Genomic DNA, 27574 nt, shown 5'->3' with positions numbered 1-27574 from the left:
AATTGGTGGAGAAGCTGTGTAATCAGTTGCTCACTTTCTATTGTTGCTACCTCCAAGATAAATAAAACGCGGGGCTGGTGCTGTGTGGTAGTTGGTAAGGCTGGATAAGCAAATAGGTTCATCTTGATTAGCTGCTGTTTATTTTGCTGTAAACGACTTTTGCCTTTGAGTCAAACAAGAGGTCTGGAGAGATGGTTCCTGACTAGCCCATCAAAGGAAAGCAGTAATGGGGTGGGGTTTTTATTTTTCAGGACTTCACACAACTTCCTCCTCCTTTGAATGTGAGTTTACCAGAACGATGAAACAGGAAACCCCCAAACTACTGCATTTTTAAAGCCTATTAGAGAATCACTAGGTTGGAAAAGACCTTTTTGAGATCACTGAGTCTGACTGTACCTCTATATTATTGGAAAGGAGGGGATTACAGATTTTGGAAAGCATCCGGGTTGAAAAACCTCTGCTAGCCATGAGTGTGCCTCAAGTGCATGCAACTTCCCCACTACAGAAGTGGACAAAAGTGTCTTCAGACATCGAACTTTTGTCTCCCCTTCTTCAGTCCTGGACCTTTCTCTTAATCCTGGTGCAAAAAGCCAAAACACATAGTTTTTACTCAAAAGTCTCTTTTAAAACACCTTACATTAGTCTTGGAAGGATAGGGAGGTTCATCCAACACTGTCGTTGCTAGGTTGTTCTGCCACAGGAAATGAGTTCTAGCATGAAGTCTTTGAAATGGTCAGGGTCTCTGTGCACCTTTACAGAGCTGCGAATCTGGAGCAGTCTTGTGTCCATCTGTGGGTGTGCAGAGCGGAGGAAAAGGGACTTGGTGGATGGAAGTGGGCTTCTTCCTGTGCCCTGAGGAGGTGATCCTCTTCTAAAACAAAATTTGAGCTCTTTCATAATGATAATTTGTAGAACCGTGTCTCCAAGACAAAAGAACCAACACAGATGCGTGGTTCGGCAAGCTGCAAATATTGAACAGCCAACCTCTTCCTCCATGTCAAGGGAATACCCACCAGTGGCAGTGAACCTGGCCTAAAATGCCTCTGTTTCAAATGTGCTGCTTTGTGCCTGGTGTGGGGATGGTCCCAGAGTTGAGAGACACTTACCAGGCGCCTTTGCAAGCCAGCTCTGGCTGCGCTGTGTGTGTTGGAGAAGTATGGGGATGCTCCTCACCACTGCTCCTCACCCCGTGTGTGATCACTGCGTTTCTCCTTTGCATCCTGAAGTGGAAACCACAGGTTAATCCCAGTCGAATCCTGTAAATGATTGCCCCTGTTGGACCAGGCCCAAAAAAATTCTTCCCGCTGGCTTAAGTGTATTTACATGCCACAGGTCATTACAAGCTGGTGCTCACCTTTGTATTCATTCCCACATGTCAAAGCAGAGGTATTGGTTTGGTTTTCTTTTTTTCTTCTTTTTTTTTTCATTTTTTTTCGTTTTTCTCCATTATTTCTTCTATTTTCTAGGTTACCTTTTTTTGAAGACACCAGAAAGCCATAGGAGTGATCCCCATGGGTCCTGACATCTGCTGCAGTCATTCTTACTGACTCAAAGGAGAACCTAGGGAAAGAGAGGGAACAGTCTGGCTGCAGTCTCCCATTGTTTCTCTTTCGTGGGCCCCCACCCTGCACCCTCCCGGGCCTGCAATCCGCTAACTAGCTCCTCCTGACTCCAGCTGTCATTTTTCCTTTTTATCTACTCCTCTCTCAAAGAACCAAATGTCATCTCTTGTTGTTCCCTTAGCTGGGGTCAGAGACTCCTTTATGTGCTTAACGCTGATCAAGGATTTTTAACTGGGAACGAGAGTGATAATCAACTGCATGGTTGGGGAAAGGGGAGAGATTAAACCTGAGAATTGCCAGTGATTGCCCCACGTGAAGAACAGCAGCTAGAAAAACACACGCTATCATTATGCTCTTATGATTATTTTATTCCCTTAGTGACAGTAAAATGCTATCTGTAGCAGCAAGGTAGGACAAAGTCCACCCTTGCTTAGCCCTGTGGCATTCACTGGGTTTTCAATGGTAGAATTGGGAAAATTCAGACTTACAGTGAGGAGTGACTCATGTTTTCAGACCCTCTCCCTGGGAGATTTAAAGAAAGGAAGAAGGCAAATCAAAGATCTGCTTGTGTTCTAAATTGAGGGCCTATTTTTGTTCAAAAAAGGGCAGCCATTTTTATTTCCAGTCTTGAGACTATAGCTACGGGGAAGTCATTGGAGGGTGAGATGCAATGGTAACTTCTGTCCTGCCACTTCATCAGTCGGTTTTGGGGCATGCTGGCTGAGTAGAAGTGGGGATGGAAAGGTTCCTGGTGCTGCTTTCAGTCTCTGCCTAAGGTTTATTTTTCTGGTTTAAGACAGAATCAAGGTCCAGAGACTGCGAAAGATTGCCAACTGCAAGTGTCATAGTCAAGCCCAAGAAGGCAAAACAGTTAATGAACAGGCTAAATGTTGAGAATTACCTTTGGGTTGATTAACTGCTTTAATTTCAGTAGCCTAAACTGTCTCCTTCAATATGCTCTTTTTAAAGTCTTGTCAGTCCCTCTAAAATGCCCTCTGTTGTTACAGAGCTATAGGAATAACAGTACAAAGTGTCCTGATTCTCCTTTTGCACTGATGGAAGTCAAAAGTACTCTGCAGCATACAGGAACTGAGTCACCCTCTTCAGAAAAGGTTTTTCTTCACAAGAGAAAACTGGTCTGTATTTAGAGTTCATTTAATTAAGGGAGATCTGGCTGGTGAAGAAAGAGGTTTCACTGAACTCCACTTGCCACCTTTTGCCAAGATGTGTGTTAGGGACTAACACTGGTAGTGTCATTCTGTGTTTATTCTCTAGGTATTTGACAGGGATGTTGTTAACGCCTTCAAAAATCTGACTTTTTAGCAACTCCAGCTCCTAGAAGACAGGGACTGTACATAAGTTTTGGTGTCCTAGCTGGAATTTCTGGCTCTACTGGCTATAGAAACATCTATATCCTAAAATAATCTGCCATTACAGAAACAGGACCCAGTTTGTGGGTCTTCTGAGTGGTTTGATTTGGAAATACTCTGAGTACCAGGTGCAGGTGGTAGCTGAAGTACAGGGAGAAAGTTGGGAGTATCAGGATTAAAAAAAAGAAATCTCTACCTTAAGTCTGGGGTTAAGCTTCTTGAGCTTGGACTTCATCTCCTTCCTGCCTATTTTTCCAGTTAAAATAGGAGATGTGCCTGAATCTCATGTTTAAGATGGAACTTACTGGCCAAGTTTCAGTCAACTACTGCATGGTGAAGCTCCCAAATTTGCAGAGAGGTGGAGCTGTGCCTGACCTGACCTTTTCTTTTTCCCTCTACCATGATAATTCAGCTCTAGCATTTGGGATGGACCTTTATATACAGCTTTGATGTCTCATTATCCTTTGTATGCATTGGGATATGAAAAGAAGGACGGATAGGAGTTGTTCCCAGGACTAGAAATGCTTGTCAAGTGTTGTCTTGGTCTCCTCCTTTGCAGTTCTCTGTAGCATGGGATGTGGATCACCTCCTTAGGCCATCTAAGCATATTCATCCCGTGAATCCTTTGGAATTGTGCATGACCTAGGACACTGGTGATGCCCTTTTTCTGGGGCAGATAATAGTACTTGAGAGTCCTGGTCATCTTAACTATAGATCTTAAAGTTTCTTAGACTACTGAGACTTTGTACCCAGTTTTCTGTGAACCTCTATGAACTAAATACCTTGTACACCATTTTCTGGGGTGGCTGGAGATTGGGGGCCATCCTTCAGTTTGCAATTTCCAGTCCTTTGTTGTTCAAAGACACACGGTCCCTGCTGTGTGCTGTCCCATTTACTGCTTCCTTTTCGCTCTTTCCTTGCCATCTTTTCTTCCTTATTCAAATTTGCCATTCCCAGCACTATTGCTGTTTCATTCGGCAGGAGCCGTGATTAAGATTTTGCTCACTGGACTAATTGGGAATGGCAACTCTCTTTTCATCCCAACAGCCTTTGAATGAATCCCTCCGTATGCAGGCAAATACCATCACTGGAGCTGCCGCCTCGTTCTTCTGGCATCTTGTGTAGTCTTTCTCCCTTAGCAAAGTGAGTGTAAAATATGAGGAAAAGCCACAGAATTGTGGGGGTTGGAAGGGACCTCGAGAGATCATCGAGTTCAACCCCCCCTGCAAAGCAGATTCAAGGTCAGAAGAGGCTGCTTAGTCTACTCAAGCTTTAGCAACAACCGAGTGTGCAGTTGCATGGGAAATGATGTTTCTGCAGGTCAGCTTCAGGCCTTGAATCCAGACAGAAGTTAAAATTGAAGCTGCAATCACATGGAAAGATATTACTAGAGTTAGCCAGTTTGGTCCTTCAGGACATAACATAAACATGTTCCACAGTTGGCTTATAGGACACCCAACCCTGAAGGAAGCAGGTAATTGCAGAAATAAAGTGTGGTATTTCTACTGCCATTGATAGTTCTCTAAAATTTGGGTATTGCTAGAACTTGGTCCTTCTCTTTCTGCAGAACCATGTGTTCTAGGACACTTCTCCAGCAGTTTATCGAGAGATTTTCTTTAATGTAGGTAGAATTAACAGACACCAGGCAAGCAAACAAACCTAAGCAAAAGCACATAGCGTAAACATTATGAAAAGTGTCAGATTTTGGATATTTAAAACAATCTCAAAGCCATGTCAGCCTATAGTATATTATAAGCATACCTGCTGTCGCCTCAAATCCACTAGGAATTTTTGCCACAGATGCTAGCCAGATGTTGCAGCAGTCTCCAGCTGTTTCTCCACTTTTGGGTGCACCGGACAAAACTGAGAAACCTCATCAGTTGATGAACAAATTTCTGAAGGGTAAAATGGAGTAGGAGCTGCTTAGTGGGAACAGACCCATCTTGTAGAAGATGGGTCGTCTTTTCTCTTCAGTCTTCCTCTTCTTCCTTCAATCTTTTGGTTTGCTAGACCAAATTAGGGAGTATGAGAGCTGCGAACTTGCCATTCATATAAGTGTATTATTTTCTTGTACTTGTGACTTCTTGCTGGAAAGAAGTTCATGGAAGGCAAGAGAAGAGATCCACCAGCTCTTCAGTGCCCCCACAAGAAGAATGACCTGGAAGGGATCATATCAAAGCATACTAAATGTCAAATAAACGTCTGTCGTTCTTTGCTTTCAAAAACCAAAGGTGAGTTCCTATAGCTCCTCCAAAGTAAGATGTTCACTATAGATCAGTGATAGTCAAACCTGAAAAGTTTGGCTCTTGAATGGACTGAGAGGAAGAGACATAATCAGCAGGGTGTGGTAATCTGATGCTGTGGTGTGATGGGCTTTGAAGCTTTGTCATCATCGTTGTGTATTGACTGTAAGCTGTGAGCAGATGCCTTAGTGCAGTGTCAGATCATCACACCATGATTAACTTGTAGCACTCTGCAATTGTGTTTCCTTCCTGGCTTCTGGTGAAAAGAGTTGCTTCCCATCTCTCCATCTTTCTGCCTCTCTCTGAGTACATCAAAGAGTAAAGAACCACCTCAAGTGCTTTGAAATATTGGCTAAGCCTTCTTGTTTGAGCAAAGGGAGGCTCTAATTAAGTCTAAAGACTCCTCCAGAACTCAAGCTGAGCATTGTTGAGCTATGTAATATAACAAATAAATAATTTTCTGACCTGCAAAAACATCCTGTGTTTCACTGGTTGACATGGTGGTATCTCCTAGTCTTTCTCTCTATGCTGAGAAAGGTTCAGTGTGTAACTGCTTCATGTGTTACACAAAAACACAAAAGCAAGAATGTCTGAAGAGCTTTTTCTCTCATAACTCTCACCAAAGATGATGAGATGTTTTGAGTATATGGTGCGTACAGCTTGTGCTTCTCTTTGGGGAGGAGAGGGGACAATGTACGTTTGGAGAGAAAGGAGGTAACTATTCTGTTTGATGTATGGTAGGGCCAACAATGTTGCTGTCAAATAGTTGCAGTTCCTAAGCTAACCACAATGAAGATACCTCAGTTGAGGATAGAGGAGATATTTTACCTGCCTGCTTTGTGTTCTGTAGCAACTATACCAAGGTGGTTCATCTGTGTGTGATGGTCCTCAGAAATGGAAGCCTTCTATACCCTCCTTACATTGTGACCATTTTGTAGGTCTTTCCAATTTCTTCCCTTCTCAAGTCCTGCCAGTGGAATGACTATTCCCTTGCCCCTTCCATTGCCTTGGAGCTGTTTTGCTTATCCTGATGAATGTCAAGTGCTTTGGCCTAATTGGGTGGGGGCTAAGACTTGGATCTACCCCTGAGACACAGTGGAGCCAACAAAGAAGGGTTACTTTAAATTGTGTAGTGACAAGCCCTTTTTTTCCCCCTCCCTTTTTGTTCCCAGAGGATAGCTGGGGAGGTTTGTTGTGCCAAATCCAAGGAATGTGTTTTGTCTCCTCTTCCTCCCATCCAGAACAGAAAGAGAAAACTTTATGCTGTGAATGGTGTTAATTGGGGAACATAAATCCAACCTGTGGTGCAGCATTGCTGGGCCTAGGCACCAATCGACATTTAATGAAGGAAGAGCAGCTTTCTCTTGCTGTCCCCGCATCAAGCTCTTTCAGTCCTGTACAGATGGGAGTATGGGAATGCCAGGGAGGGGGTGTGTGTTGGGCTGGAGTTCTTATGGCTCTGAAAGGAGTATGGGGTCCCTTTCAAACAATGCAGCCAGAGCGAGGCATGGATGTGCTCTCTGGCCAAAGCTACTTGTGATGCCAAAGTAGAAGAGAGAAAGGTTCCTCCAGGTACCTGTTAGAAGTGGCTGCAAGCCCACATGAGGCAAATCCACATTGCAACAGAGATTTGATGGCCCACATTCCCTAACCACGCATGTCTGATGACAGGCTCCCACATAGGATGTTGTTATGACTCGTTACTCCCCATGTTAGGCCCGATACTTTCTCAGAACTTCACACTGAAGTTTCTCCTTATGATCACTGACTGGTTGAAAGAGATATCTCATTACATCCAGAACAGAAAATAAGAATCCTTCTCTCTGCCCCAGAGAGGGGTTTGTTCCATACTGGGAATAAATTGGTGCCCGTCAGCTTGTAGAAGATGTAAGGGAGTCCCTTACACCAATACTCAACCTGGCAGGGCCTTGATCAGAGCATTCATGGGACTCTAATAACCTACTGAGTGTGTTAACGTATAATTTAGCAGCAATGGACAAGTTCATCTGAAAGGGCTCTGGAATGAATGCCAAAACAAAGCCTCCTCTTTGGCACCAGTGTTTCAAGAAGCAAAGCCATTCACATAGTGGAAGAAAGGTAGATTGGGAGGGTACAGGAAAAGAGCTTAAAGAGGGGTGCCCCACGAGACCCAGAATGGAGTAAAACCAATACTGACTGACTCTGTGGCCCACTGCAATAAAACAACAGAACTTACTCTCAGGTAAAACTGCTTCTCATGGTGGTGCAAGGCTGGCGTTCGGCCTTCAGTTCTGCATAATAGAACCTTACTACAGGTGGCATTTCGACCTGCTTGTAACATTTTACTGCTTTTACCTGCAAGCTCATTAATGTTTGTGTAGCATTAAGCATTAAAACTCTTATTTTTATCAACTTCACCAGCCCTTGCTGATCCAGCACTGGAAGTCTGGAAAGAGCCACTTGCTTTTGCTTTGAGAGATGGGATGGGAGGTTAGAGGGGGTGGATGGTGATTGCATGAGCAATGCAGGTCAAGTTACCGGTGGATTCCTCTTGCAAGATAAGTGAGAGCCCTCTGAAAGGTAATTATTGGAAAGCATAAATTCCTGAGATAACCTGTCCAAGAAGAAATACTGACAGGAGCAGAGGCCATGTGTTAAAGGCTAGCCATTACTCCAGGGCAATGGGCTAACCCCTCTCTCTCATTTTCTCTGTAACCTCTCCTTGCTCCGGCAGTTGACTCCCTCAGTTCTTTTCCTTCAGTTGCTTGTCAATCTTTTATTGGCCCACTGTGTTGCTCATTGCCATTCAGTACTAATTGGGGTGCAGACAAATGGAAAGCCCAGTTTTCAGCTTAGTTCCATGTCCACATTCATGTTTAGCATTGCCTCTGCTTGTCAGTGTTGTCATCGCTGATGTGTGACAGGAGCTTTTATAGCACATCTGGAGAAAAGGAAAGGTTGCTCTTGGGTTTCTTTAACTGCATAGCTTCAGCTGGGTTTTGGGGGTGATGTGGAGGCATCTTTGCTGGATTGCAGCTGGAGAAAGAAGTCTTGAAGATCGAGAAAACAAAATTCAGAAGAAAAGACAGAGCAAGACTGGGAAATAGGAAAAGTGGCTTCTCTTTCTTGATGGCTTTGTTCTGAAAACCCTGTTTCTTATCTGCAGGGATAATAATATCTTCCCATTTCCTGTTCGCACTGGTTGATTGATTAATGACTGTCTCATGATCCTGGATTACACTTTTGTGACCTACAGCTTTCACTGCTGCAGTATATTGCGTCCCAGAAAGAAAAGTTAGTTCTGGCTAGTTCCAGTTAGGAAAATCTGATAAAATGAATTGAAACAGGCTTGCTCACATGTACCTGCTTCTAAGACCTCATTTTAAAGGTGCTCTGAATCATAGAATCATGGAGTGGTCTGGCTTGGAAGGGGCCCCAAGGATCAGAGAGTTCCAACCCCTCTGCCTCAGGCAGGGCCACCAACCTCCAGGCCTGGATCTACACAAGGTTGCCCAGGGCCCCCATCCAACCTGGCCTTGAACACCTCCAGGGATGAGGCATCCACCACCTCTCTGGGCAGCCTGTTCCAGCACCTCACCGCTCTCTCTGTAAAAAAACTTCCCCCTCATATATAATCTAAACCTTCCCTCCTTTAGCTTCAATCCATCCCCCTTGTCCTGCCACTGTCTGCTCTTTTAAAAAGTTGATTCCCTTCCTGTTTCTCTGCTCCCTTCAGGGACTGGAAGGCTGCAATGAGGTTCCCTCCACAGCCTTCTCTTCTCCAGGCTGAACAAGCCCAGCTCCCTCAGCCTCTCTTCATAGGCGAGGTGCTCCAGCCCTCTGATCATCTTTGTGGCCTCCTCTGGACCCTGTCCAGCATTTCCACATCTTTCTTGTATTGTGGCCCCCCAGCTCTGGACACAGGACTCCAGCTGGGGCCTCATAAAGGCAGAGTGGAGAGGGACTATCCCCTCCCTGTCCCTGCTGCCACCCCTCTTCTGAAGCATGTACTGTCTGTTCAGCTGCCATCTTCATTCAGCAAAATATTAAAGTTTCTGCTTAACTTGGGGTTGAAGGAGACCTGTGCAGTCACCGAGGTGCTTTGCTGAACTGGGACCTGATGTATGGTCCCAGGGAGGGTTTCATCATGAGCCTTTGAAGACCTCGGTGATCTGAGATCTGCGCTAGCATGACTGGGATATGCGTTAAACAACTGGAGTCTTTAAGAATAGTGAAACTTGCTGAAAGAGTAGGTTGTAAGCAGCAGAGGATCTTTATCATGCAGCTGCACACATCTGCAAGCTTTGCTAATTGCTAAATGAATTACAAGGCTTTTCTATTTGCTTTAACTGTTCTACAGTAATACCCACCTCAGTCTGATACTTAAGGTGGTACTGGAAACAGGAGGCAAGCCAGCAGCAAAACACGTGCAAGGGAAGTTGGTGTATAGGGGAACCACCATCAGATTGTGAGCTTCTGAAAGCTAGCTGTGGCAAGTGTTTTTTCTTGACTTTATCAAACAGTTCCTCTTATATGCTGCATAAGTATCTATAGAAACAAGGACACAGGTGTCTGAAACATCACTCCTCAGAGTTAAAGCAACCTGTGTATTTGCAATGACGGTTTTCTCTGCTCCCATTGGATGTGCTCCAGGTGCAGAAGATCCTGTGCCTGGTCCTTTGAGTTAGTTGGTGTGTGCTCTCATTCTTTATGCTGGGGGGACTGTGAGATGATATGTTGGATGACGTGGTGCATCTGTTTCACCTCTTCTAACTTCAGCTGCTACTTTTTGAGGAGGCATGCTCGGAATCAGCCCTGCTTCCATTTGTGGGTAGGACTGGGGGAAGGAGTTGAGAAAAGGAAATCTAATTCACAGTCCTCTCGGGAATTCCCCTCTGCAGCATGAGTCAAGTGTATCCCTGCTGTATGTCTGCTGAGGCCAGTAGATTTATACAAGTAACAGAATGATTGTTCCTGTGTATTCAAGAGAAATAATAGCTCAAAGGAACGTAACCTGAATTATTGAGGTATACGATAACTTTGCAGAAAGCAGAAAATATGATTTCCCATTGTGTTGTGTGTGATTGATAATTATTGACTGGGTAGAGTAGATTTTTGTGTACTCTTGTCATACATATCATGACTGAGGAACTGAAAGTGTACCCAGTCAAGATTAGTAACTCTATCTTTAAAACATTGGCTATACCAGTTTGGATTTTTTTTCCAGGGGTGACCTCTGAGACAGAGTAAACTCTAATAATGATGTGGTTTTATTCTAGATCTATATAAATCTCTGCATTGCTACTTGTGTGTTCAATTTCACCTGAGCAAAATGGATTGTTTCCTGTAGCGGGATTTCCTTTGCAGCAGGAGATACAAGGTTCCTACAAAAGAGGCAAGTCAGCAGAAAAACATGAGTGTGCTAACTCTTTCTAAGCAGAGGATGGGAAGTACCTAAAGTTCTGTGTGGTGGGGAAACTTGCCTGCCATTTAGGAACCCTTGTACTGCTCTTCTACTTGCATGTTTCTTTCAATCTCTCCTACATTCTGCCATCTGGATTGAATGGCACTCTGTATTTGTCTACTAAATAACTGCACATGGTTCAGGGGAAATCCCAGCCTGTAAACTTTTAAGAGGGCTATCAGAGGTCATTCAGACCAGGACTGTGTTGTAGATCTTGGACAGTCGCTGCTCTGACATGGCTGAAAGTATGCAAAACCCTCATGCTCTTTCCTGGCATCTCACTGACTGTTGATGGCTCCGTGAAAGATAAGGTACATAGAGACACATGAAAATAATGCTCTTGTCAACTGAACTGATGTCATCTAGGCTGATGATGTAACTGTGGTTGTAGGGAAAAGCTTCCTCCCTTTGTATATGCTGTGTCTCTGAAGAGAGCTGTGCTGACCGAGCGACATAGCTGTCACCACTGATGGTGTGGAAGGGCATTTTCCTGTTGCAAGCAAGTGTGCTACTCTACTTGAAGGCAAAGCCAAGCTGGTTGTGCCACTGGAGACTACCTCTGGTGGCAGAAGGGGTTTTGTGAGCTTGTTCTGAGCTCCTCCAGGCGTTGTCAGCTGGGTGGCCTTGCCTGAAGCAGATCAGGGAGCACTCAAGTATTGCAGACAGCAGGAGGTGCAGGAAGGCATAGGAGACAAGCAGTGAAAAGCAGCAGGATAGGAGGGAACGGGTGATATTTTTAGGCAGCACAGCTAGTGTTAGGAGAGGATATCTGAGCATCTTTGAGTATAGACAGTGCCTAAAGTCATGCACATGATTTATTGGTGAGGTAAGTGTAGGGTGTTACCCTTGTTCCGCAAGGGAACTGTTAATGCTACAAAGGAAGTGGCGGCAGAGTCATTTGTAGAACTCCGGTTTGCCTGCCTTTCAGTGCCAGCTTGGGTGATAGATTATGCTTTTTACTAATCTACCTTTCTCCTGGATGGAAGAATGCAAACTATAGGTCTGCTGTGGGAAGTCAGGGAGCTGAGCGGATAGACTTTGTCTTTGACTACTTCTGGCTCCTAAGGCTATGATTGCACTAAGCTGAACAGGCTTCTGGGGACCCCGTGTCCCAGCAGCTCGAGATGCTGCTTTAAAAATGTATATAAAAAAATCTCTTGGATGTTGTCATGTCCGATCTAATGTTGTTGCTGAAGTTTTTATTAGTTCATTCCTTCAGTAATTGGAGAGAATTTTATGACCTTTCTGGGGAGGTTAGGACCAAGCTGAATTCCGAGCTCTACATTCAGATAGAGAAGAGGTCTAGGTTATTACCCTTCACACCTGTTGTTCATTTAATTGGATGATGCTGCGTCTCTTTAAAACAGAAACCGTGGCCTGCGAAAGAATAGATGCTCTGAGATATCCCCAAGGAGTCTGCCTCTGAGATTAACCTAATTGGTCACTGCGCTGAGTCTAATAGAGATGGTATGTGCTGGCTGTCCATGGAAACACCTTACTTAGCCTGATGTGTGGCATGGAAACTGCTGCCATTACCTCGCCATCTAAATGGAGGAGAGAAGTAAGAGAAGAGAACAAATTACCACAAGCGCTGCAGCGTAATTGTTCACAGTATTTGAATAGGGTTGAGGAACTAATCTTCTGAAGTGCCTCATCCAAGCACACACCATCTTGTACCATCAATAGGTATGTGTTGTATCCAGCCAGCAACTCTGTATGTTAACTGCTGAGAAAGGTGGGCATGGGGATCCCACCTTTTTGGCTTTGAGGTATGGGAATGTTGCTGCAGGCCTTGTGTGGGGACATGCATAGCTGCTAGAAGAGGACCGTCTCCAGCTCTCCTCCATCTTCCTGCACAAAGATGGCAGCAGCTCTCACCCCTGAGAGCCAGATTTGGCCTACACTTGTCTCGGTGACAGGAACTTGTGCTGCCGTTTCTTCTCTTCAAATGGAAGTGCTGGCAGAGCTCTCCTACTTCCACAGTACTTGTGGGAATGGGACTAATCAGATCAATTTTGCCCAAATTGTAAACTACACCTAGCTTTTGTCATTGTTCTTCAGAGACAGACTTTGTGCATGAGATGATACCTGTAGTTTCATGCTAGATTAAATTACAGTCTAAGACTGTTGCCGGAGTAGTGAATTTAGCTCACTCTGGGAGGCTGGGTTCTCAGTTATGATTCAACATCATGCTGTGATTCAAGCAGCAAGAAGCCCATTGATTCTGGCTGCAAATAATAGCCAGGAGGGATTTCCAGCCCCCCCCCCCCCCCCCCCTTTCCCCCCCCCGCCCCAGGGGAAGTCTGCTGATAAATACCTGGCAAGAGGGGATTCCTTTGCCCTTCTGAGCATAGAGGGGATGGGACAGTGCTAGGTGCCTGATCACAGAATCTTAGGGGTTGGAAGGGACCTCCAGAAATCGAGTCCAACCCCCTTGCCAAAGCAGACTCCCTAGGACAGGTCGCACATGGAGGCGTCCAGACAGGTCTTGAATCTCCTTCAGAGAAGGAGACTCCACACCCCCCTGGGCAGCCTGTCCCAGGGCTCTGTCACCCTCACTGGGAAAAACCTTTTCTGTGTGTTGGTACGGAACTTCCTATGCTTCAACTTGAGGCCATTGCCCCTTGTCCTGTCCCCACAGACCACTGAGAAGAGGCTGGCCACCTCCCCCTGTGTCCCACACTTGAGATATTTATAAACATTAATAAGATCCCCTCTTAACCTTCTTTTCTCAAGGCTGAACAGCCCCAGTTCTTTCAGCCTATCCACATAGGGGAGATGCTCCAGTCCTTTAATCACCTTTGTAGCCTCCTCTGGACTCTCTCCAGGAGATCCCTGTCTTTTTTATACCAGGGAGACCAGAACTGGATATAATATTCCAGATGGGGCCTGACCAGGGCAGAGTAGAGGGGGAGGATCACCGATTCAGCCTACACTCGTAGCTCAGGGCATCTCCTCCACTGCTGTAATGGCTGGGTTGTGCTGGTGCTGACTCGGGAAGGTGTCATAAGCTCTTCAATGGGTCCTCATCTCCTGTACCATATACAGTCTGTACACCTGGTGCAACACTTTGGAACAAACACTTGGAAGCTTGTCTGTTTTGACCTGGCTATAGGAATTCTTCCAATGAAAGGCATTAACTCTCCTTGCAAGCCTTTCCTGTTGGTTTAGCTTTGATCATTGCTGCTCCACTCCAGCAACACTCTCTTCTGCTTCTGACTGCGTACCACTTTGCGATCTGATGTGTGAGCTGTATCTGCTTTTGAAATGGTTCTGCGAGCCTGTTCTTTTCTCTGGAAAATTCTACAGGCCTCTTTTTGTGCATCAAGGGGAATTGTCCAATATGATTAGAAATTAAATAGATGTCTCAATGACTCTGGCTCTTGGAAAGTCTTAGAGAGTCAAGGACAGACATGTGTTTGTGAGTCTTCACAAAGCTTGCAAGTTTGTGTTAAACTGCAAGCCTAGAAAGCTTGTCATTCTGGAGCCTATCTGGAAATCCTGTTTTGCCTTTGCTTATGTTCACACCCCTTGCCCTCGGAGTTTGTGGTAGGATTTTGAATGATCTGTTACAGTTCACCTGATGCCAGGAAAGCTGTTCTGTCTTTCTGTTGAGTCTCAATATCTGACCTCCCTGCAGTCACAATGGGCGCATGACTATAGTGTTTCGGAGAAGTTCCAGAGAGTACAGTTGAAGGAAGGGCCTGGCCAGTCCTTTATTGTTTAATCATAGAATGCTTTGAGTTGGAAGGAACCTCAAAGATCATTTAATTTCAACCCCTGCCATGGGCAGGAACACCCTCACTAGATCAGGTTGCCCAAAGCCCCATCCAACCTGGCCTGAAACGCCTCCAGGGATGAGACTCCCACAACCTCTCTGGGCAGCCTGTTCCAGTGCCTCACCACCCTCAGAGTAAAGAATTTCTTCCTAATATCTAATCTAAACCTTCCCCCTTTCAGCTTGAAGCCATTGTCCCTTGTCTTGTCCCTGCACTCCCTGGTGAACAGCCCCTCTCCTGCTTTCCTGTAGGACCCCTTTAAGCATTGGTATGCCACAATTAAGGATACACTTGAAGAGATGATTAAGTATTTTGATGGATGTCATGTTAACATCCTGCAGTGTAATGTGAGGATGAGCAGAGCAGAATACTTTATCTCTTCCAGGAAGATGCTCTGGAGCTGGGGATTTGCTGTCCAAAGGTGCTGCAGGAGTCTGGTGATACTGGGCTCTGTTAAACACAGGTTTCCAGTTGCATCTGCTGTTCTGGGTCTAGAAAGGAGAAGCAGCTGTTCAAGAAGCTTGAAGTTAGGCCGCTGTGCCCTTTGTGGAAGCCGGTGGCATTTCAGAGGATGCGAGGAAAAGGGATGAGGACTGTCTGGGCACTGCTGATCTCTTTGGCTTCCTTTGTGAGAGGGTCAGTACCGCAGCTTTGTTAACCAGCTCTGTTGTTGTTGCTTACCTAGTCTAAGGTGGAGAGTCACACTAGGCCAGCCCAAACATAACAAATGCAGGTGAGCATGGCCAGATCACTGCTTGAAAGAGGATTATGCTGACCAGAGAGAGAGCGGGGGGGTGGAAGGCCCTTTTGATGCTTGTGTCTATTAGATTGTCCACATTACAGTCTGTCTGCAAATCGTAAACAACGTTAGCTCATAGATCGTAATGTTTCCCACTTCCAGCCAGCCTCACTACTGTCTCTTCAGACTTCAGCCTCTGTCGGCCATGCTACCCTTGCTTTCAGCACTGAGACATTTGGGAGAGTGCCACCTGCATGCGGAGGAAGAGATACAGAAAGCTGCGCGTCATTGGCGCAGTGGCTGGCATTGCTGGTCATATACTGCATCATATTCCCTGGAGGTTTTGTATAGTTACTAAATAGAAACGGTGGAAGAGTTGAGCCCTGTGGCATTCTTCATGTCAAGGCTGATAGAGAGGAAGAGCAGCTGCCTGCCAGGGGCCTCCTGGGATCTGCTGGAGAGGAGTGAGTGTAGCCAGCTCAGCGCAGTTCTCTTGGTGCTTGACATGTGATGTGGTTGCTCAAGCTGTACCTCTGGGTCTGTAGCATCGCAGGCAGCTGATAGCTCAGGTAGCATCTACATGTTTGCTTATCTTTGGATATAAGTCCTGAGACCCCAGTGGTGCTTCATTTCAAGGGTCATTCAAGAATGTCTCTGAAAGGCGAGTGCAGACTCTCTTCTGAAGCCGTGATGCATCACTTGTTCCCTACCACTTCTCTGATCTTGCCCAGTTTGAATTGCTGCTAAAGAACAATTTGTGATTTGAAATGTCCTTTTCTGTTGTCCTCAGTGTTCCTCACAGTGTCAAATGATTTAAAATATAAGACTAGAGGCTAAAAGTACAGTAAGTGAAAACTCCATGGTCTTGAGGAGAGCAAGTGCCATGCTTTTGATCACGGCTGAAGACCATTGCAAACTTCAGAAGGAAGTGTGTTGCTTTCTGTTACCTGATTAGTCATTTCTTTCTGTGCTATCAACTTTTTACTTGCCTAGTCATGTAATGAGCATAGTTTTAGAGGAAAATGACTAGAAAGGGGGCTGGCCTCAGGAACTGGAGACATTCTGGACTCACACTGGAAAGGTCTGAGGGAAATTGAAAAGCTATGCTTAAGGAGGACTGGCTCTTTGTTATACAAGTTTTCCGGGGGCGATGTGGACCTGTACTTGTGGTTGAGCTTGGCTTCAGTGAGTGCTGCTCTTCTCTGGATCCTGAGCTGGAATGTGCAGGGAGGGTGATGGGGGGGATATGTTTAATTCCACCCGTTTTGTAAAAGGTCTAAGTTCACTTGAGTAGCTGGGGCTTCGCAGGGTGGGCTGGCAAGTAGTGGTGGAGAGCTGCTCTGCAGAAAAACAAATGTCCCGAAGCGCCTGGAGGGAAGCCAAGATCTTGGTCCTTGTTGCTAACTTACGGGCTTGTAAACCAGGCCAGCTCTTGGTTTGTCTCGTTCAAGGCATGCCTAGACACAGGAGTCGTGGCAGTAGGTACTGTACAGAGAAGTAGGAAGTTGGAGTCTGCTCAGAAACCCTATGGTCTCATTAGAGCAGGCAGGCAAATGGAAGGGTTGCTCTCTGCAGACTTTGCTTTTAGCTGACCTGATTCCATGATAGAAAACCTCATTTTCTTAATGCTTAAAAGGCCAGTGACCTCATGAAAGTCCCAGCATCTGATCCTCCACCCTGGTGTGTGCCCTCATGCTAGTGACCACCTGTAAGGCTACTTAGAATTGCACCAGAATTGCACCCGTGGGGCTGGTGGTGCTTTCCCAGCCCTTGCTGAGCTTCCGCTGCTCTGAGCCTGCTCTTCACTTTCAGTCCCTCCCTTTTTCACAAAAAAGTGCCCCTAACTCCTCCTCCACACATACCCCTCCTACACAGCCTGGCAGAAGGTTGGAATAACAACGTAGGGTGTTCTTCTCCAAGCCAGGGAGCTTTCATTCCTCAGCCAGAACTGGGTTATTTGACTGTCCTTGGGCTGGAATGTAACTGCGAGGCCTGCGTGTGTGCCAGGGGTGTCACCTGTCCCAGGCAGCCGGGATCTCACCTGTGGCCACACCAAGGGGCTGCATGCAGACAACCGCAGGCTGTGTTTCCAGCTGTGCCGCATTCAGTATCATCTGCCTTCCTCGGCCAGTCATTCTTCATGGCTGCTCCTTGGGTTGTTGGGTTTTTTTTCCCCCCAGCATCTTTGAAATCTCTGTATGTGCTGATGATTTTGAGTTATTAATATCAATCTAGACAAGTCTAGGTGACCTTTCACTCCCAAGTCCAAAGGGAAGAGCCGACTCTTGCAGGCGGTCACAGTGCAGCACTGACTCATACATACTTTTCTTAAAAATAATGCAGAAATTCCCCATAGTTTTTCCAGATTTTTTTTTTTTTTTTCAGAACATGAAGTGTGAGTCTTCCATAGCAGCACAGCTTGGGAAAGCCAAGCAGCATGTCACCTCAGCTAATTAATCTTTCTGACGTACCTTGCTATCAAAATTGTCCATTTATTTTTACTTTTTTCCTCTTTGTGGCTCTCACTTGCTCAAACTCAGCTGATCTATTTGAGTTTGTTTTGAGCTTGTGTGCTCTCCAGTCTTATTCCCGCCCTTGTTTGTTCTCCAGCTCCATTGTAAACCTCCTGGGAGAGGGCTGGGATTTGTCCCACCTCTGTGACTCCACAGTGATCAGCACAATAGGACCGTACTTTCCTTATTTCTTTTTTTGCCTGGATTTGAATAATACTTGTTGGTTTTCCTGCATGAAATATACTGTGTTTGGATATGTAGCACTTAGAGACATTCTTATTTTCTTTCTTTTAAGTTTAAAGTCCTTTATAAAAAAATACCTGAAATTTGGAATGACTCAGAGGCACTCCAGTGAAGGCTGGTGGTAAAAGGAAACAACCGACCACCCAAAAGTAGTTGCAGGAAAGGTGTTTCCCACTGAGATATGCCCATCAGAGGAAAATCTTGTTTCTTCAGTATTGATCTGTCTGAGAGTAGGGAGGCTCTTCAGAGGGATCTGAACAGACTGGACCAATGGGCTGAGACCAATGGGATGAGGTTTAACAAGGCCCAGTGTAGAGTCCTGCACATGGGACATAACAACCCCATGCAGCACTACAGGCTTGGGGGAGACTGGCTGGAGAGCTGTCAGGCAGAGAAGGACCTGGGGGTGTTGGCTGACTGGAAGCTGAATATGAGCCAGCAGGGTGCCCAGGTGGCCAAGGCCAATGGCATCCTGGCTTCTATCAGAAATAGTGTGGCCAGTAGGTCTGTGGAGGTGATTGTGCCCCTGTACTCGGCATTGGTGACACCACACCTCGAGAGCTGTGTCCAGTTCTGGGCTCCTCACCATAAGAAGGACATGTTAGATGTTAGAAGAAAGTTCTTCCCTGAAAGAGTTGTCAGGGCCTGGAACAGGCTGCCCAGGGAGGGGGTTGAGTCACCTTCCCTGGATGTGTTTAACAGACGGGTAGATGAGGTAGTTAGGGATATGGTTTAGCATAGGACAGGAACGGTTGGACTCAATGATCCAACCTTGTTATTCTGTGATTTGTTTTCCTATATTTAAGTATTTGTCACTTTTAAAAAATTCCATTTATAATTAAAGTCAGGGCAAGCCCTCAAGGTCCCAGTACCTTTCCAGTGAATCCTTTGGGGCTGGGGTTTTCCTGCTCGTTGTACTGGATCTTTGTTAAAGTAAGGATGTGACTACACGCATACTTTAAATGTACGCATACCTTATAAATGATTATTTTTCTTTAAGAAAGAGGATGCGTAATTAACATCTTTAATTGTACTGAAACAGCTAAACAACGAGATCATGTCAAGAGTTAATTTGACCCATTAGCCTGGTAGCTTCCATGTGATCAGGATCTCAAAACCCCTTTTTGCCTCAGAAGAAGCTGAAATTTAATCTTATGCCCTACTCGATGGTGTCTTTTTAAAGCCAAATATTCCACAACCTGAGACTTATAGTTATTTTCAGTCTTAGGAGAAGGTGGAAACTGAGGTCATCTCCAGCCAGAGCCGTGAGGTTAATGTGTTAATGTGGGTGCTTTCTGGTGTGCACGTTCTCATGACTAAAGTATTTGGTGTACAGAGGACCTGTGCAGTGGTGGCAGCTTGTTGTCACACCACCGTGCTCTCCCTCCCAGCGAACTCACTGGAGTTAGTGAACATCACTGGCTTAAAACAGGGGGAGTCTGACACAGCTCTGTGGAAGCTCTGGTGTTTGTGGAAGGAGCTGTTAATCTTTGATCAACCGGAGTCTCCTTGTTACTGACTTTGATTACACAAGTGTACAACTTTAATTACAGCTTTTAATAAGCTTTCATTTCTTCCCAGTCACATTCTCAGTATAGTAGCGCAGCTTATCTTTGCCTTTCTGCTCTGCTCCCATCCCCTCCTCTGCTGCCCTTTTGTGGAAGAAGGAGTTTGAGGTCATTGCGGGGGATTTGGTGTCCAGAGGGTTCTCGCCCTACCGGCGATACGGAAGATACCTGTGCCAGCTGCTGCCTGGGAAATGGTGACCAGCAGGCAAGGGACAGGGCTGAGAGGCACCATGTTCATGCAGATGTTGGCTGCTGTGAGAAACCGCTGATCCAGGGGTCTCTTGGAAAGAGTCCAGCGCAGGGCTATGAAGGTGATTAAGGGCCTGGTGCATCTCCCCTACGAGGAAAGGCTGAAAGAACTGGGGCTGTTCAGCCTTGAGAAAAGAAGACTGAGAGGGGGTCAGATCAATATTTATCAATATCTGAAGTATGGGATACAGGGGGAAATGGCCAGCCTCTTCTCAGTGGTCTGTGGGGACAGGACAAGGGGCAATGGCCTCAAGTTGGAGCACAGACAGGTAGATGACGTACTTAGGGATATGGTTTAGCATAGGATGGGAATGGTTGGACTTGATGATCTTAAAGGTCTTTTTCAACATAGTGATTCTGTGATTCAGTTTAGGAGCCTACCACCAGCTGAAATCAGTGAGAATCGAACTATTTTTTTTAAAGCTTCACAAGGCACCTTTCTGCATCTCCAGGCAGCTGAAAGAGTCCGTTCTGGGCCCACTGCTTGCCTCTGTTTTTATCATTCAATTTGAGGTTAGAATAGAAAGTGAAGGAATCAAATCACAGTGAGGGTGACAGAGCCCTGGGACAGGCTGCCTAGAGGGGTGTGGAGTCTCCTTCTCTGGAGAGATTCCAGACCCGTCTGGACACCTCCCTGTGCGACCTGTCCTAGGGACCCTGCTTTGGCAGGGGGGTTGGACAGGATGATCTCTGGAGGTCCCTTCCAACCCTTATGATTCTGTGATTCTTTGAACAACCCTTACAACATCTCAGTAGCCAAAAAATGTGCTGATTCCTGTGTGTGATTCCTGTGTGTAATTCCTGCTTGTGGAGGATTGCCCCCTCCTCTCCCTTGGGGACACTCAGAAATGCAGTGGCTGAAGTCAGAGTGGCAAAAGGCAGCAGGAAGCTGGTGGGCTTCAGCACCCAGCCACAGTCCCACATCCAGGGGTTTGACATGCTGGATACCCTCTGCTCATTAGAGATACAACCTGGTGGAAACTTTGTGAGGGACTTACGGGCTCATAACAATAATTGAGATATGGCTTACAACAAGTATAAGGAAATGCTTTTTACACATATTCCAGATGTGTAACTCATCACCCCATGATGTTTTAGGTATGAAAGAGATAAGTGGGTGGAAGAGTTCATTGGATAAATTAATGGGAGGTTCATCAAGGTCTTTTAAACATATCCCCACCATTGGGTAACTGTAGCCTTGGAGAGGTTCTGATCATCAGAGGTGAGAAGGAGGAACTAGAGGTGCCTCACTGCGTATTTTCCCTGCTCTTGTGTTCTTCCCTGAGCCCCTGCTCTTGGCCTCTGTCAGCAAGAGGATACTGGGCCCACACAGCCCAGGGGACAAGAGTATGGCTCTCCTCGAAGTCATAGGGTGCAACCTGAAGAGACACGGATCGTAAAACAGAGCATTCAAAGGTGTGCGAAAGGGGAAGTGCTTTTCAAGTGCCAGTTGTGTATATGCAAGAGGGTAGTGGGGAAAACAACTGATTGAACAGGAAGGGAGCCTCTCTTATCTCTGAGTGTGCATCCCTTTGGCTCCCTTGCTGTGCATGCCATGCTCATTCTGCACACTAATGACTATCAGAGTTGTAGGGAGTTATGCTATATATCATCTGACTCCTATTTCCTAATGAACTCGCCCCTACTGGGTGTCTTTCCCAGCTATTCATGTCACGACTGAATTTCACCTTGACAACAGATCAAGAATGAGGTTCGGTAGTGTGGCCCAACTACTTTGCAGTGCTCCAGCATGACAGCTGCTTTGTGTCCTCAGGGTAGCTCTCATTTGATGCTTTTCCCTGTACAGAAAAATTCGGAGGGAGGATTTTGGTAATCTCCAGCAGGCAGAGTTTTTAAACCTTTCTCAAGGGAAGTTGAAGATTCTACAGAATTTTTTGAGCAAATGGTTATTTATCCAGTTTGGCTATGACAGTGTATTGTCTGACCATTGCAGACATGGCCCTAGTTAAAGGGTGTGTTTTTATGCCTCAGAAGCACACAACACGAGGACTGTGTCCTTTGCTCTTATGGGCTGTCTGACACCAGAAATGCTGGAGTGAAGTTCTTCTAAACTTGGCTGGCTTTCTGGCTGCTTAAAATATACCGCAGGAGTTGCTGTAAGATAGGATTGAGAAGACTGGCTTGCCAAATTGGCTGGGCAAACTCTGGGGGAAGAGACGCAATAGAATGAGGTCACCGTGGTGTGTATGTTGCCTGACCCAGAGCTGTGGGCCAGTCTGGTTGCATCACTTGCTCATTCAGTAGCTATGCCACTGCTGAAAAGACTTGCCTCCAACTCCTGAGTGGAGGCACTTTCTGCACGACCTGCTTCAACAGAGTCCCGTGCCACTAAGCTTTGCATGTCTTCAGGGAACCTTTTTCTGCTTGTCCATTTTTAATCCAACCTTGCATGCCCTTTTTCCTATCCCTGTTTGAATGAGCAGGGGGATCTTTCTCACTGTCTGCCCTGTCTCTTTTGGCAGACTTGGGGACCAGTTCTACAAAGAAGCCATCGAGCACTGTCGCAGCTACAACTCTCGGCTGTGCGCTGAGCGAAGCGTCCGCCTTCCCTTCCTGGATTCACAAACTGGGGTAGCTCAGAACAACTGCTACATCTGGATGGAGAAGAGGCACAGGGGACCAGGTCGGTAGCATTGTGTCTGCGTCTGCGTGTGCATGTACTGAGGGGCTGGCCACTGAGCCCTCATGGGGTTTAATTAATAGGAGCTCAAACCTGCTATGGGCCACACAGAAGAAAAGCTGCCTAAACCTCTGTGCCTGCAGGGGATTTCCTTTGGTAACTGCAGAGAGCTCATCCTAATTATTCTCTCTCTACCCAAAGAAGTGCCTGACATGGGTAGTTTTTAAGGCAGTGGCGTTGCAGCTCTTTTAATGCTGTTGATCCCAGGCTGCAGCGGAAGACACAACACCCAGCTCTAAGCATGATTATCTTCAGGGTGGAGAGGTGGTGGGAGTTTCTCAGATGAATGCTGAAAATAAGAAATTGTATTGAGAGATATAAAATTAAAGTAAAATATAGGAGAGTCTGGTTGTTGGAATGAATGTTGTTCTGATGGGTAGAAATACACCTATAGCTTCTGGTTCTGCTTTGGCAGGTTACTTGGATACCTGTTCTGGAGCCACAGTTTGCTCAGGTGCAGAAAATAGTTGCTGTATGCCCTTGAAGAGCTTTGGCTAATACCTGTTCCAAAGCTCGGTGAAGCTCCAAGGGAAAGAGCACTGATACTTTTTGTAGACTTTGGTCAGTATTTGTTGCAGTAAATCCACCCAAAATCCTTGCTTGAAAGGCAAAGGACTGTCACCAGTTCAAGGACCAGAGATGTTACCCAGACAGAAGTTCCTCCTGAACCCCAGTGGGAATTTTGCTAGAATCTCAGTGTCTGATCCACCATTAGCTCAGGGAATGGATTTTTTGACAGCACCAACCTAGGTTTCTGATTTTATTTTTTTTTCTTTCCCAGTGCAGACCAGAGAATCCAGGTAGGGAGAGGGCTAGGGAGCATGGACACCAGAAGCATGATCTGCACACAAAACAGTTCCTACACAGCATGCTGAAAAAAACCCACCCAAAACTTTAGATCTGGAACTGTAGGAAGATACAGCCTGCTCTTACCTCCTCCACTTGCCAGTTTGCAGGAGTTGGAGTGGGAGAAACACATAGGATATTTCCCTGCCCTCCTGAGGGACAACTAAGAAAGATATTGCCACCTCAGAAGAGTGCTTAGTTGAAATCTTCCTAGTCCCTTTCCTGGGATGTACTGAGGGAAGGATCCTTGCACTGCTCCTATTCCTAAACTATACAGAGTAGATTTAGTCTTGTCTTGCAATACTGTCTGAAAACTCATTTTGTACTAAAATGCAGCCAGTCCTGGTGCAGGAGAGAGCAGGTGTTTTACCAGCATTAAAAATACCCTGTGAATGTTTCAGCTGCCAAAACTGCTGGGGTAATCTGGGACCGCTGAGTGTGGTTTACAAGCTGGGAGTTGTCTGAGGTTCTGGGCTAGCCCTTCTTTTGAAGGTTGCTTCATGACCACAGTTGGGGTTTTTGTTTCAGCTGAAAGTTCCCCGTTCCTAAGAGATTATGCTTTGGCAAAGCTAGCTTTCCCTTTTTTTTCCCCTTAAGCTGTTTACCCAAGGAATTTCTGTTCTTGTAGCATCTGGTTATGAGTAAGGTGCTGCTATTTTTGTCCTTTTGAACGCTGTCATAAGCAGGTATACATCCACTTTATCCACCAGTAATGCTTTGGCAAGAGCAACTGCTACAAAGATAGACACAGATACTCTTGTATGGGTCTTAGCACCTACAGAAGTCATTGTAGAAGTGCTGCAGCATCACATCCATAACTAAGAGGTTTTAATGATTTGTCTTTCTGAGCCATGCTCTGCGCTACCTGGAGCAAATTTGCTGCATGAATCTTTCTTTCCTCCCTTCCAGTAGGGAGCAGTTGGGCAGCAGATCAGTGTCAGATTTCCTGCAGGGCTGCAGTGGGGACTACTGGTGGAACATCCTTCTTAGAAAGTCTTAAGTGAAACGAGCTTCCTGCATCTGCATCGGCCACCAAATCTGATGCCTGCGTTACTATGAATCAGAATAATCGGTGCAAAAGGAAGCTGTCCTCCTCCCCCAGATTTGCTCTGCACTCTCCTGATTTTATTCACACATTTAGTGCTCCCCTGGGTGTCTTGGCATCATCTATTTCTGGTAGCATTATGATGGGTCAAAGCATTGCTCTACACTTCTAGCATGCCCATTTTCAGGCTGTACACGATGCACTTATGCCCATTCTGAAGGGCTCTGAAATTTCTTTTCCAGCCACCTTGGTGTCTGTCCTGTGTCCCATATCCACCACCACTGGCTGCCCTTAACCTGCCAAACTTAGAAGGGCAAATGGCAAAGCGCCAGGACCTCTGCTCGCTCAGAGAGGGCTTGAAAAGCAGAGAGGAGAGGTTGGATCTCGGCTTATTTACCTGATTTCTTGCTGTCCTCTTTGTTAAAGGACTCAGAGAACCACATCTCATAATAAACGGTTCAGGGTTAATTTCACACAATACTGCACATAACTCCCTCCTTTTCTCCTCCTCCCCCACCCTTTCTGAAGAGCTTTGAGTTATGACTCTCCTACACTAATGAGATAAACAACATAACTCACTGCAGGTTCTGCTATTTCCTCTGTAAGCAAATGGTTGGAACCTTCTCTGGTTGCCCTATAAGGCACCAGAGGGAGAGACAAGGGAGCCATGCCTGAAGGCTGCCGGACCTCTGTACGTGCTGCGGGGAGGCTGGATTCCAAGCTCAGAACTGACCCTTTCCTCCTTGCCCCTCCTTTGTGTACACAAAGATCCATGCTTCATGCGGGCCAGCGTGGCGACAGATTTGGGTCAGGGTGGAGAGCTGAAGGTCACATTCTATGGGTTTGGATCACATGAAAGTCTGGTGTATGTGTTCAGCTCATTGGATGGCTATGTGTTAATGAGCAAGAGTATTGTGAATAGGAACAGAGAGCTTACCTCAAGGGGTGCAGAGATGGATGTTGGATCATCCATCTCTTATTGATCTATCTGCCACCTGAAGTGGGCTGTAAGTCCTCTAGGGAAGAGGCTTTCCCATCTCTCTCTTTTTGAGGATACCTGCTTTGTTTGTTGTTGGACTTTCAGGTGGTTGGCTTTCACTGTCCTGGTTGAATCCAGAGCAGCTACTTCATTAAGAGTGCTCAATAATTGAACCCACATTAACAGATGCACCCCCAAAACTGCAGTAGATCCTTGCTTCTCTCTGTCTAGGATAAATGCTCAGAGTTGTGGCACTTGTTACATTCAAATGACTCCACTGTGGAGACCTGTGCAAGGGAGGCACTGTCCTATCACTGTACTATAGCTGCTGCTGTTTCAGTGTGGTGAGTTCTTGCACGGGATCTGCTGTGAAAGGGTGAGGCTTCTTGCCTCCACCTCTTTAATGACTCACATCAGAGCCAGGCGCAATCCACCTCATCATAATAGCAATTGTTTGCAGTGGTTAATGTTTGCAAAATGCCATGCAGAAGTGTGCCCAAACACTATAGAAGTTCTAGTTATTCACATTTTTATTCTCATACTGGTCTTGAGTGCCCCACTCTGCAATGTGTCCTCTTTAGGGTGGGCATAATGCCCAGAAAACTGGGCAGCAAGGAAGGAAGGGTGTGAAAAGCCTCGGTCCAGTAGCACTTTGTGCCCGGGAACAGCCAGGACCTCTGTGAATGCTCCATCACTGGGCGGTACCCAGGCAGTGTGCAGTAGGTGCTCTGTTTATGCACCAAGGTGAAAAGTGTTGGGTTCTGAGCGGCCATTCCCAACAGCTGAAGTATTTTGAGCTGGGAGCTTAGGCTTACACTTGGAGCATTTGATTAGCCCATTCCCTTGAGGTTAGTAGTTTTGGTGTGTCTTCTCCCTCCCCCCGGAATAACAGGATGTTGGCTTTTTCATTATCCTCATTTGGTTCGGTGAGTCAGTTTTGTTCCCCAGCTGGTACGCTCTCCTGGTAGGCTTTTCAGAAGGGATGGCTGAGAACCCTCGCACCATCCTGCTGCCCTTGAGCTGTTCTGCTTCACTGGCCCTACCTTGACCATTGTCCAACTGTTGGTACAGTTTCAGATATGCAACTCCGTCCCTGTCCTCTGTCTTACTTTGCCTTACCTGTTTCCTAAGGGCAAGGAGTCTGGACTTGCAGTTGCACTCTGTAGCCCCTCCAAGCCTAACAGCAATGGCAGAAGGACAGAAGAGCCAAAGCAGAACTGATGGATGTAGGGGGAGGGGAAGCAAAGGAGAGAATAACCTTCTTCCAACTTTTTTTGTGTCTCACTGTGTATTTCTGTGTGTCCTGAGTATCTGGGGCAGTTGAGGATGCTTTGAAGCACTTGGCAGTGTGCTTCTGTGCCCCCGGTAGCGAGGCATTCATTGAGCCCAGCTGTGCTCTGAATACAAGAGAGCAAAGCATAGCTTGAACATTGGCTGAGGGGTGTCTGTCAGGAGAGCCAGGGCAGCTTCAGAAGCTGTCCATGCCAAATGTGATCCGTTGGAACATGCAGTAATATAAACATTACTGTTGTATCCCCTCCCTTGTTTGGGGTGTTGGCATGACGAGGTAATAACCAGAATGAAGAATCTGGCTTCAAACAAAAGTCTAGAATTTAGGTGAAAACACAGAGTCCAAAGAGCCAGACCTCATGGATCTTGGTTTGCACTTAGAAGACACAGATTTCCTGAGCTGCTTGGTGCATGAGGGCTTTATGATTTGCATGTTGGAACTTCATCTCTTCTATCCCAAGGGGCTTTCTCTGCCTGTGGAGGAGGCATCGCCCCTGTGACCCAGGAGAGTCTGAAATTCTATTTACCCTGAAGAAATCACAAATTATTTATGTGCAGCTCTGGTTTCAGTGAGCTAAGTGAAGTGTATAAGTGAGACCTAGATTCTCTGTAGTCCTGATCCCAGGAGGTGCCAAGGAGCCTCAGGAGCACTTGAGTACGTAGTTCTGCCTCATAATTTGCAGGACTGAACCCTCCAACACAGAGGCACTGGAAGGGCAGGAACAGAGATGCTGGAGACAGTGCTTGTGGTTTTCAAACTGAAACGTGATTATATTTATTTTTTGCCTTTAATCTTCAGGCCTGGCCCCAGGTCAGCTGTACACGTACCCAGCACGTTGCTGGCGCAAGAAGAGGCGTTTGCATCCCCCTGAGGATTCCAGGCTGAAGCTGCTGGAAATTAAACCTGGTAAGTATTTGTTTGCCTTCCTCTCTCTCTCTCCCTCTCTCTCTCTCCTGTGCTGCAGAGCAGCTGGCATACATGCAAACCTGGCATTTAGACCTTG

The 27574-nt window shown here is 46.2% G+C and overlaps 1 protein-coding gene across 3 annotated transcripts in view; it reads left to right on the top strand.

Annotated features, from left to right (window-relative positions):
• Positions 1 to 27574, top strand: part of DPF3 (double PHD fingers 3) — a gene marked incomplete at both ends in the record, with an annotated part of 172852 nt that overhangs the window by 58648 nt on the left and 86630 nt on the right. For all 3 annotated transcript variants that reach the window (XM_084263872.1, XM_084263873.1, XM_084263874.1), the window contains 2 exons: positions 22193 to 22353; positions 27370 to 27477. In XM_084263872.1, the coding sequence (XP_084119998.1) occupies positions 22193 to 22353; positions 27370 to 27477 (269 nt within the window). The remainder of the gene's footprint in view (positions 1 to 22192; positions 22354 to 27369; positions 27478 to 27574) is intronic.

This window comes from Gallinula chloropus (genome assembly GCF_964237585.1).
Source record: "Gallinula chloropus genome assembly, chromosome: 4".
NCBI lineage: Eukaryota > Metazoa > Chordata > Aves > Gruiformes > Rallidae > Gallinula > Gallinula chloropus.
Note: the sequence above shows the minus strand (reverse complement) of the source record. Positions and strands in the feature narration are given on the sequence as shown.